At 41.4% G+C, this 13,298-nt stretch overlaps 1 protein-coding gene across 1 annotated transcript in view; it reads right to left on the reverse strand.

Annotated features, from left to right (window-relative positions):
* The window catches only part of LOC308090260 (gap junction delta-2 protein-like), a gene marked incomplete at its 5' end in the record, with an annotated part of 16,385 nt that extends 3,268 nt beyond the window's left edge, over window positions 1–13,117 (reverse strand). Inside the window, one exon of the mRNA XM_080435337.1 lies at window positions 13,047–13,117. Within this exon, the coding sequence (XP_080291463.1) occupies window positions 13,047–13,117 (71 nt within the window). The remainder of the gene's footprint in view (window positions 1–13,046) is intronic.
* Window positions 13,118–13,298: the final 181 nt, after the last annotated feature.

The raw sequence follows: 13,298 nt of genomic DNA on the forward strand, positions 1-13,298 counted from the left end.
AGCTGTATATATAACACCTATGCTGAGTGTATAGTATGAAGAGTGAACGCTGTTCTTCTTAAAAAGACTACCTAGAATCCACCATTAGGATTGAGGGCATACGTTGTCGTTAACGAATGAGATTGGAGGGTGACGGACCATGGGGAACAACATGACTGCCTGAACTGCGGCAGTCTTGCGATGCTCCATCGGCGCCACGCTGTTTCCCATGTGGATCCCGAGATCCACATAAGGATCCCGAGATCCACATAATTCAATTTCTGACGATTATTTTTACAATGAATTTAAACAAAAGGTCTCTCTCTGAGTGTGTGTGTGTGTGTGTGTGTGTGTGTGTGTGTGTGCGTGTGTGTGTGTATGTGCGCGTGTGTCTTTAGAGTCTGGTGTGTCTTTAAATGAGCCCCACTGCTAACACCTACTCCTCAGGACCAGTTACCACAGCAACCATAGCCATGACGTGAGTGATGGTATAAATTCTTACAAGGGCAAAAGTGTCAGACAGGGCAGAACGTGTTACCGTGGAGCTGACTTAAAATAGAGCAGCATGCTGCTGCAGGACTGTTCCTGCACCACCTGCGAGTGTGTGAATTTTTGCGAGAGAGGGAGGGAGGGAGGGGAACGGCACACATACTGTAAGGCGAGAGAGTGCAGAGAGGGAAAGAGAGGCATGTGCATCCCTGGTGTGGGATGGCACTCGCCTCTGAGCATCTGTGCTTGGAGCAGCTGTGAGCTGTGTACGCTACACTGCCTTTCGGTGTGTTTGTAAAAGAAAAAATATATATATGTAGCCTCACCTTTGGTGTTTCATAAGTTGCATGCTTGCATGCGAATTGTACCTATCACTGAAAGCGTATGTCGAAGGCTAAAAAAGGGCATGAGTGGTTAAAACGCCTAACTACTGTAAGTGATTAAAATACCCTGTGGCATGCACACACACACGCACACACGCACACAGACACAATTTGTTGATTCTGTCCCGCATTATGTTGCTACCAAGAAAGCAGCTATTCTACACTACACATACTTAACATGTCATACTGTATGTTTGATGAGCTGAGATGCAAATAATTAATCTACAATACAATATAAGAATATAAAATAATAAGAACAATCATAACATTCACCAGACATTGGTGGTGGCCAAAACAGGCACATTTCTTTATGCACTGTATCAGTCTCACAGACTGGTCTTACAGTGATGAGTGACGGCCAATACTTCCGGTATAAGGTATAACTTCATATATACTTTAACCACATGAACCCTAGCATCTCTATTCTGGGCCTGTCATAATAGGCCAACATTGGGCGAAAATAGTCAAACAAGCTTGTAGAGCGGCTGTTCACGACGAAGAGATTTGGTGTTGAAGGAAAAAAGGAGAGGACCAAGTGCGCTGGGGAACCCTGGTCAACAAAGAATATAGGGTCTGTGAATCTAGGCTACAATGTAACCTGACAGCGTGTCGCGGGTTCGAGTCCCCGATCCTGGCGGCCTTTGCTGCGTGTCACCCCCCATCTCTCACCCTATTTCCTGTCAGCCTACTGTCCTATCGATAATAAAGGCATAAAAGCCCACTTTTTTTTTTAAACAAATACTATATATATATATAGTTTTTATGATAAAAAAGAGCAGAATATTGAATTACTGTCATTATTTATTGTCATAAACTGCTAGTGAGGTAACCACTGTAGTAAAAACGTTTTTGTAGATCGAGGACAGAGCCCATTAAGTTTTCCTCTCGTCTGTTATAGGGAAACTTCCCAACATCACATCAGAACAAATGGGATTTAGGTTCAAAATCTGCGATGTTTCCCTTTAAAGCACTGCAGGTTTCACAGTGCTGTTGCCAATGCCTACTATGAGGACGCATACAGTGTGGGCTGCTGCACTGTATGCAGAGTTCTGCTGCAGTGGCTACTTGCTTTGGATTTCTCACTAACAAGTTCCAACATGCTGCAATATAGGGTGTTGTGGCATGCATGTTTACACACACGTGTGTGTGTGTGTGTGTGTGTGTGTGTGTGTGTGTGTGTGTGTGTGTGTGTGTGTGTGTGTGTGTGTGTTCTGCGTTCTGCTGCTGTGGTTACAGGATAATCAGCAATGAACAAAATTGCTGCATTAGCAGAAAGCAGTGAGAGGTCATCTGCAAACATCAGTGTTTAAATGCTGCAGAGGGGCTCATACATTACTGCAGGTTGAGGCGGAAGAGCCCTGAGGGCTTCCACTGTATGGCAGAATATTCAGTGACCACAGGAAATGACGCAAGAATCATTTTGAATCAGATATCAAACCCGAAGGGATAATATCGTTGCTGTCGACCGGAACCTTGTATGTGCAAAAATACTTTTCAGGAAATGGGGGGGGGGGGGGAATTGATTTGATTATTTAGTCAAAAGCTCTTGTTAATGCTTTCAATTGGTTACATATTTTTTTAAACCACAGACAGACTTAACCACTTTCAACCTGGCATCCCTATTTTAGGCATGTCACTATAGACAAAGTGTTTCAAAAATAGCAGATCTACAATGCAACACGTTGTGAGCTTGTACTGTAGATCGGAAATGTTCTTTACCTTTACACTGTCATACAACAAAATGACAGTGTAAAATAGGGCATTCATTTATGAAATACAAAACATAAAATATGAATTGCGGAGATACAAGGTTTCTGCCCGACAACAAATCAGGTCACCAACTTGGACTGCTAAAAAAAAGCAGCAGGAGATCATGTAGCATCCCATTCCTTACTTCATGAGTGGCCAGTAGATGCCCATGTCTAAAATGTGTCATTTTTATCTCTCCACTGCCATGAGTGTGTCCTAGAAAAGCTAGGGCAGTCATTTTCAACCCTTTGTTTTCACCGGAAGACGGAAGCGTTTCAAAAAGCGTTCTTTTAACTGTTTTATACGATCTGTGGATCGTTTCTCTTAGCCAGTGGAGCTTTAGTTACCGTGAGCTGTGTTTTCTTTTTCTGTTGTTTTTCGACCTTCAAATCATACAATCTCTTAAAATCAGCGTGAGTTTCCCTTTTGTTAATATATAAATTAAAGGCTTTTGGGGGTGAAATTCATGGAGTGGGTGTTGTGAAACTTTTGCCACTCACAAAAGATATACAATTTAACTTTAGTTTTTTTTACCAAGCTATGTAAAATATGTCGATTGTGGGTTTTATTCTAACACGCACATGCTTTTTAACAGAATTTTTTTTGTTAAAGAAGTTACAGTTCTCAGAGTTACAGGCCCGTAAGGGTCCATTTGGACGCTTGGAGGTCCCCCGTCCCCGGACGAACCCGACGTTGAGAAACAGTGAGCTAACCAAACAAAGCCAAAAATGTAAAACACCAGTAGATAATTGTTCATGTTTAGCATACAGTATAGGGCATAGCAGTGGCGGCCATTTTCTGGTTCCACTTCAAAATACTCAATGCATTTTTCCCATTGACATTTCCAAAAATATTTATATCAATTCATTTAAGCCTAGAATCAAGCCATCCAGGGTCCTGGTGAATCATGACCATTAAACATTTTTTTCTGTGATTTTTTAACATTTTATATTTAATTATATGATATACTATATTTAATAGATACCCTTTGTTTTGCCGTTTTCAAAAAAGTTGTTTCTCAGAATCAAACGTTTTATGACAGATTTGATGTAAATATTTTTGGAAATGTCAATGGGAAAAATGCATTGAGTATTTTGAAGTGGAACCAGAAAATGGCCGCCACTGCTATGCCCTATACAAAAAGTGTGTTCTGCTGTATGTGGCAACTTGGACCTGTGTTCCCGCTAACCATGAATTTATTTGTTGACAAGGCGTCAACAAATACATTTGTTGCGGGCCACATCCATAGAGTTATAATATAGGCCACATCAAACCTACAGGCCTTGTCTTGACATATAAGATGTAGTGGAAGGATGAAGAGAGAGCAAGTGAGCTAATAAAGGAGGAAGGCTTAATACATCACACTGTGTGACATGTGAGCATACTGTACAGCTCACATGGAGCTAGCCTGAAAGCTCTTGGCCTAGTCAGCGTACTCTCTTCCTCATCTTTTGCCAAATTAGTTATGTGGCTCATTAGGTAGCTAATGTCGCATGTGTTTTTCTAAATACGTGGCTTTCACTCGATGGCCATGGCAGCTCTTAAATCGATGTGTGTGTAAGGTCGACTACGTACCTGAACTGTCTAACAAAGCATTTCAAAATTGCCTGGACCATTTGAAGTACTGTATGTTAACACTACGCTGACGCACGATTGGCATGGAAGTAAAACTCATAAAATATTAGTGACCGTGAAACCCTTAATGAGTATTGTTTTGGGGGAATTTCATCGGCTGGGTTGTTTCAATGTTGAGCAACAGGCAACCATTTTAAATATACATGGGTGGTGTGTAGCCTGGCCGAAAGTTGACAGTAACACAAGATATGAAAGCACGGTAGAGCTTGTTATTCCATCTGTTGTGAGCTTTTATGATGTTCCTGCTCTCATCAAGGCTCAGGTCATGATTGAATGACTGACGTGACTGACCCACATGGGGTGCTATGATATGCATGAGGACAGTCATGGTGTTTTTATAATGTAGGGCAGTGATTCCCAACCTGTGGTCCGGGGCCCACTGGTGGGCCATGAGGGTATTGCAAGTGGGCCCCCAAATAATTGGAAAACACTAAGATTTTAATGATAATATAACATTAATATTAAAAAAACATATGCTTTCATTGTGATACCGATAAATAGGAACTTAAAGTATACTACATTAGTTCCATTGATCCAAGCCGGAATACAATTGATTGATTGATCATTCAAATAAACATGCTCTGAAAATGCACATGGCCCACCCATATGACCACTTAACGTGTTAAGTGGTCAGATGTGTGGGCCTCGCGCACTTTCCATATTTTCTAGTGGGCCCTTACCCGGAAAAGGTTGGAACCACTGATGTAGGGTCAGCTCCAATGGCATGTAAACACTCTTAACATTTTGACAGTGAAATGATAACATGACTATGAGTTAAAATGCAGAATGGTAGCTTTAATGTGAGGTTATTATTCAGCTAATTATGTCTAACTTATTGATTGGTCGGCATCTGTTTGACCTGTAAGACTGTGTAAATGCAATGGTAGTTCCTCTTACGCTGGTGCACACACACACACACACACACACACACACACACACACACACACACACACACACACACACACACACACACACACACACACACACACACACACACACACACACACACACACACACACACACACACCATTCAGCAGCTGCTGCTATGAGTCTCTAGGGACAACAATGCCCCTAAGCATAACAGTAGGTGCAAAAGAAAACACACATACTGACACATTCTCACTAACACAATCTACATACTGTACTGTATTGTGCATCAAAGGCGCCTTTTATGTGATCAGAGAGTGACATGTTTTTGAAGGTTTGTTTAGCTACAGTTGCAGTGGCAAAAGTACTACTACAGTACAACGCATATGTAAATGTATACTGGGAACGCAACTCATTGAGAGAACATAATGAATGAGTAGGGGTGTCACAACATTTTTTATTGATTAATTGATTAATCGATCCAATGAGCACAAATTGAATTGAATGGAATCCATGGCTTTAGAATGTAATGTCAAATAACTATTAAGAGCCAACCTACTATTATTATTGTGTCCTATTGTGGATAAATATCAAACATGTTTGATAATTATCATCTGTCGGCAGATCAGGAGATCTTAAGCGGCATTATATGTAACTTTCTTTAATGAATAAAATGTAATTTTGTCCAATCTGTATGGTAGAGTATGTTAATACAATATAACTTATACAATTGGTATACAATTGGGGTTGTATTTTGTCTCCCTGATCTTCTATTGAGACGAATTTTGACCTGATAATCAAGATTCAATTTATCCCCTGAGCAAGTAGGCGGGCTCTATTTGCTCAATGGTAAAGATTTCCAAGGAAACAGGGTTCAAATCCGGGGTAGAAGAGGAAAGTTACATAGTGCAGCTTTAAGATTGGATCTTTGAGATACATTTTGAAATAATCAGTTCCAATTCGTCTCAAACCAGGAACTTTCGGGAGGGGCGTTCCCGACTCCAAATCTCCCCGATTGTCTGTAGTGTGAGCCCGCACAGAAGTGCAACAACAAATAATAGCGGATAATTGATATGAAGTGGAAATCTGAAGACTTTTTTTTTTTTTTTTAACTTTGTTTATTGGATTTTCTATTGAAGCAATCAGCATCAAAGAAAATCTGAAGACTTTTAAGAAGTATCGTCAATCAAGACATGAGCATATTCTAGTGTGGAGAGAGAATCAGATTGGAGGGTAGAGGAGGGCACTTCATGCAGAGATGTGTTTTCAGTTTTGAACGGGAGACAGAGTGACTCATCTTGTTCTGACTTGAGTAGGAAGGTAATTCGTCCATGGGAGGGAGAGAAGTGAAATCATCGATCAGCATTACAACTAGGCCCACTGATCATCACTGCTCATCTGTTTTGTACACTATTGATGAACCTTCTTTATACAGGTAAAGTGTAACGTTATTGAAACTCTTTTTTTTTTATATATTCTTGCTATAAATAAAGGGCCTCACTCAAGTTCAAGTCAAATCCTGCTGCCCAAATGAATGATTGTACCAAATGAAAGCTGAGATCAGCTTTGTTGGCAAAATGTCTGCTCCAGTAGTTCAGTCAATAGCATTCAACAGCATTCAACATCAGGTATTGCTGTGCAAACAAACTAATAACCAAAAAAAGGTATAATGTCAGGGAAAGCTTAGCTCCTGGTGACAGGGAGGTAAATTATTAATTCTGTCATCAGATGCTGAATCAATGTGGTTTGATAATATGTGGTTCATATTCTGACAACGGCACATATCTCTGAAAGAGACTGTGATTTCACACTTGTAAGTTGCTCTGGGTAAGAGAGCATCTGCTAAACGCGTGAATTGTAAATTGTAAGCATACATATATACACGTACGTACAAACATACATTACAGACATACATACTTTACTCACATACATTCTGTACAAACATACATACGGTACATACGGTACATACATATACAGTACATACAGTACAGTACATGTACTGTATCTACATGCATACGTACATATACCTAGATACATAAATATGCATACATACTGCACGCACGTACGCACATACTGTACATACATACGTATATACCTTACATACATACATACAGACTACTGCATACATGCATACACACACACACACACACACACACACACACACACACACACACACACACACACACACACACACACACACACACACACACACACACACACACACACACGATCCTACACATGGTGATTATTGGGCATACCTCAAGCATAAAGGACAATTCCCCCATATTGGATTATTATTTTGAATAAGCAGGTTGTCCTTGAGACTGAGGGGTTCCTCTTTGTCATGAATATTCCGCTCTGTTTTAGAGATCCACCAGAAAGAGAAAGCTTTAGCAATAGACTTATTATTGTATTCTGGTTTTATGTAATGTATATGATAATATACATAAACCTTATAGTGATGGGTCAGTCAAACAACTTTTGATAATATTGATAATATAGATTTTTTTAAATCTTCTTTCTAGACTACATACCATGTGCTAACTACTTATAATGTTCCAAGTAGCTACTAATTAAGATTTGCCAGAGCTACTTTCTTAGATTGGATCAATTTGACATTGCTTATGAATGATTTATTCACACAGTGTTTGTGTCTCGGTCCATTACTGAGCTGGGGGTTTGTTTAAGAGAGAACGCTGTCCATTTTGGATCCATGCCACAATACCATATAATGTAGAGTGCTGCTGCATCACCTGAAATGTCCCCTGCATGCTTTAAAAGGAAACGTAAATTAATTTGTAACGTATCCTGTTACAACTGGGTTGGCTGTCAAGTGTGTGCAAACCTAAAGCAGCAAGGGTTCCTCCCTGTCAATCATGAAGGTTACTCGCATCAGCTACAGGAAATCGATGGCGTGTGTGTGTGTGTATGCGTGTCTGAGTGTGTGTGTGTGTGTCCGTGCATGTGCATTTGCATGCATGAGCGTGTGTGTGCAGTACAGTACACTATGTGCGTGTGTATAGATGCATGACCTAGTGTGTTGTTTCCTCTGCAGAAGTGTCAGTTAGCAGCTCCAGCTGCTAGCTATGACACAGATCCTACCGTGATTATAACCTCTGCTCGCCCCAACGCTGTGCAGAAGGAACTTCCCTTAACCACATGAGCCCTAGCATCCCTAGTCGGGGGGCAAACATTCGGCGGAAATAGCAGATCTACAAGCTCACGACGTATCGCAGCGTCTCATGAGCTTGTAGATCTGCTATTTTTGGCCAAGGTATTGATGTAGAGGGGGGAAAAGAGGGGGCCTAGTGCAGACCCCTGGGGGACTCCGGCCAATGAAGTATTAATTTCCTCACTGTCTCTCTTTATCTCATCATAATGTTCTTCATCCTGTCTCCATCCTTCTCTCCCGATTTGTATTATTTCATCTTTACCAGATCACTCCAGTCTGCCATTATCTCCCCCCTTTTCTTTTCTTTTTTTTTCCTCGCTCTACTTGTCTCTGGCACTGACCTCACTACAGCATTGCAGTGTAGAAAATGATGCATCAACACACTTCCTTCCCTTCTTCCCTTTCTACCTGCAACGTCTGTAACACTGACTTAATACAGGATTGCAGGGTTTATTCCTGTCATGGTAGAGAGTGCATGAACATTTCGTATCGGAGACTACAGATGTGTGTGTGTGTGTGTGTTTGCACAAATGCACATAGATCGCACAGAGACACGACCCACATACATCTGTGGTCTCTACAAATGCTCCATAGTAATTAGATAACATTCGTATAAACATTTAATAAGCCTTTATTTTAATTAAAATAATGATTTTGATTACAATCCACCTTACAATGTACCTTCAACAGCGCTGTTCCATTACAGTTTGGCTTCTATTGTGGCTATGGGTGAAGAAATGGTAACATATCATTTAGAAAAGGAAAGGAACATCTTGCATAAAAACACACTTCATTCACTAAATGGTCACCTCTAACAGGCCTACCAGTTTTTTTTTTTACCAGGTTTAACCAGGTTATACCCGAAACTGTGTTTTTACATATCGCATCCTTGTTTTTAGATTTTCTTTTAAATATCAAACAGACTCGGATCAAAATTATTATTATTTATGAGTTATTAATTTCATCATGCGTCTCGCTAGCCAATCACAGTACGTCCTTCAGTGTAAATTGAGCGGTGCTTAAATTTTTTACATTATTATTAATTTCATCATGCGTCTCGCTAGCCAATCACAGCGCGTTTGCAAAGTTTGAAGTTAATTTCATCATGTGTCTCGCTAGCCAATCACAGCACGTCCTGCTAAGCTTAGCCTATGGGCATGTTTTCCACAGCATGGCGTCACAGCGAAAGACACATTTTCACGACGGAAAGAAAAACTTTCACCACGGATGGGTCCTAAACCCTCTTATAGGAGCGGTTGCACCGCTCAAAAATAGCATACGGTACATTTTTACATCCTCAAACTCGGGTTAGTTAAATGAACAAATAGTGGCCAGCTAACAGCACATCTAAATGGGCTTTCCAACTATTCTTCCCTGTTCTTCTCCATAATAAACAGTAATCTCCACCACTGTTGGCCGCTGTTGATGGGGAAGGACAGGTCTAATTTTGTAAACGCTGACTCTCAATCGCACAAATTAATGGTTCTGTGTTACAAGCTGTGGCAAAGGCATTTATTCATTTATAAGTTAAGTAAGACCAAAATCCAAGCTAATGTGGCTAAAACTGGAATTATTTAACCCTTCCATAGTCACATTTCCAGGAGTATTAGATGAAATGAATATATGAATGTGAATAATGAATGTGTTATTGTACCTTGTTCCTAACGTTAGCACTAGCTACCCCTCATCTCCATAGACTCACAAGTCAATCTCTAAATGCTTCCTTAGAGACTGAGGACAATTGTCCCAGCTTTCATTTCTAAAACTGGGTGAAGAAAACAGCTGCATTGCAGAACCAATCCACAATCTTTAAGGCAGTCCTCCATATTGGGGCAGTGACATAATTAGTTTATAAGAATAGGTTTGTTAACATTTGTTAACGCAGGATCTAGTTGCTAGAATGCTGTTCTAGCAACTACCTGGCATTTAGAAGTCCCCAGACATAACGGTAGGCAACTTGAGACGATCATGTCCCAGTCATGAGGATTGCATAAAGGGGCAGACATTCATTATTAATTGAACTAGCACTTTGATTATCTCTGACTTGTATCACGTTGCCAGACGATCACAGATCTCTGCCTATCGATATTTGGATTTTAGATTTCTTGTTTGGATTTGTTCCCCAATTCAGTTTCTTTTTTTTACTTTCTAATTGTTTCCACACAGTTTTAGTAATGAAAGCTTGGATATTGTCCTCAATATCTATTGAGTGAAGTGTTTAGAGACTGACTGTGACTGTGATTATAATCTTGTGTTGGGGCAAACATACTTTGCGATTTCTTTGAATTGTCCAGTTTACATTACTTTCATAGACTTACTGATCAGCTGGTTGCTGCACTTTGGCTTTCTGCTCTAACTACTTAATAATTTTTCATATCTCAATGTGGACAGACATGGGGGCCGCTGTCATTTACGGGGCTGCCAATTAGTCCGACGTCTCAATAGTCCAACACATGTTAGATTAGTGTGAGTAGAGATTTAGGCATAGTTTTTGTCCCGCCCTCATTTGTGTTCCCAGTCTGACACACGGCATTAATGATCAGCTTCCGTACAGCCTTTCCCCCATTGCCCTTTTCATACACGCACAACATGCACAATGCCAAAATAATGTCATCACATGCACCACACAGACACAATGATGGAGGGAGGTAGGGGCATGCCTCCTGACGGATATTTGCGCTTCACTGAGCGCCCCTTTTTAGTGGAGCGTTTGTTTTTTATCTTCTGACTGACACACACACACACACACACATACACCTTCTGACTGACACACACACACACACACACACACACACACACACACACACACACACACACACACACACACACACACACACACACACACACAAATGAGTGTAGTAAACTATAAATGCCTTCCATGGTATCTAGCCCCCTGCACATACTGTATAGTGTTTCGATAACAATAGGACCACATATGTTGGCAAGCGGAATAGATTGAGATTCAGTTACAGCTAATGCCTTGCGGCCAACTACAGAGCCGTGTAGGACAAACACAGTCTGAGGGAAACCAAAACACATGCATATCAGTTACAGTGCTATTCCCCATAGTGGGAGACCACTGTTCCTGTATCCTTCCTGAATAGGGCTGTATTATCACTTAGTTACCAATTCATATTCATTCATTTAACAAGAGTGATAAGTACAATGAGATTAAAAGATGAAGAGGATGAGGCCAGGTTTGGAATGCATTTATTTCAACTACTGTCTATGTTGGGTGTAAGCTGTGTATGATCCAGCTCAGATTAGATCATTACTTCATGAGAAGCATCTAACAAACTGAGAGTCATCTCTGTGCTTCTAATTGTCTATGACTTTCATTCACTGAATCGTTCACAGATGTATGTTTTGTGTTTGTCTTTTGTGCTAACAAGCTATCAGTGACTCCAGCTACCACATTGTGAAACATGCAGATTACTGTAGGCATTCCGTTCAGTTGTTAGAGGCCTAAGTGAATTCACCCATGTTTTAAATTGTAACTTTGTGTAATGTATTTAATCCCCAAACCAAATGAATGTAAACTTGATCGCTAGCCTTTCATTCTTTTATCCACAATGGTTTCTCATAGAATTGCATGTGTGCGCGCACACACATGCACGCACACACACACATGCACGCACACACACACACACTCACGCACGCACACACACAGCAATCAAACAGTGCTTGGAAGAGAGCAAAGGTTAGACCTTGTCCTTGTGGACTACCTGTGGTCTGTGATAATGAACACAGCAGTGCTGTGGGTTTGTGTCTTATGCTGATCTCGTTAAGCCACATTTATCCTGCCATGCTTTTCTGGAATGTGACCTTCAAATTGTGAATCACATAAGGATGTGTTTTACTTGCTGAATTTATACTTAGTCGTACAACGGTGTCCGGTGCCGAAAATAGCAGATCTACAAGCTCACAACACATCTGCAATTTTTGGCGCAGGACACCATCATACACCATCGTACGACTAATATAAATCAGAATTGCGTATAGAGCTTAGCCAGTCCCACACATAGATGTGTGTCTAATTGGTGGAAAATTGCACCTTTGATTCGGACTAATCACATGATGGAGCATGTTATTCACACACCAGATATTCCACAATTCATGTCCCCACTGCTATCAGACTGCATGCTCCTCTGTTCATGTATATGCCTTTGCCACCTATACTCTTCAGTCACCATGTCAGAGACACTTTTCTTCCCACCTTCAATTTCTCCTTCCACACCTGTTTTCTCACGATCTCTTCATCCTCCACACCTATGTTCTGCTCTCACTCCCCCCTTCTGTCCTTCTGTCCTATTGGTCTGTGGCCAGCAACGTCAAACCTCTGCATCTATCAATGGGCTGGGCTATTAGGTAGCTTCAGCACGGGGTCGCAAGTCTCGCTGAATTAACAATAATGCTCAGCACACCGATCGATTATGTGCAATCACTGTAGTTTACCCCTGAACTAATGATGGGTGTGGGGGTGACAGGGGTAAGAAGGACGGCAGCAGAGTGTAGAGGGTGAAGGATAAGGGAGAGAGGGGGAGTGAAGGGAGGGCTCACTAGGGAGAACAGCAGTGCACAGGGGACCACAGGGACGCGAGTTGGAGTATCCAATGGGTATATCGTCAACTCGCTGAACGTGCCGTACATCGTTAGCGTACACATAAACAACACAAACACTCAGCTTGTGAAACACATCGAAAGCACAAATCAAAACTGGGAGGTGCAGGTGCTGGTTCAGTCTGCACATCAGCGGAGGGTGTCGGTCTTACCTCCCAATCATGGTTGAATGCTGCTGGACTGCAGCCTCCAGCAGCCTCTCTAGGATGGTCCATTCACCCATGGTTCACAGAGGGTCTGGTCGAAATAGTTAGAAGAAGAAAATGGGGGTTTCTCCGGGATCTGGTACCCCTACTCTCCTGCTTTACCCTAGATCAGCGTTCTTGTTCTTCTTAGAGGCGGTTAGCCAGTGTGGGGTGCAGGCTGTTTGGTTAGGGGTGCAACCGATCCTGTCCCGCACCAGC

The sequence above is a fragment of the Gymnoscopelus braueri genome (assembly GCF_963280865.1).
Source record: "Gymnoscopelus braueri genome assembly, chromosome: 8".
Taxonomy (NCBI): domain Eukaryota; kingdom Metazoa; phylum Chordata; class Actinopteri; order Myctophiformes; family Myctophidae; genus Gymnoscopelus; species Gymnoscopelus braueri.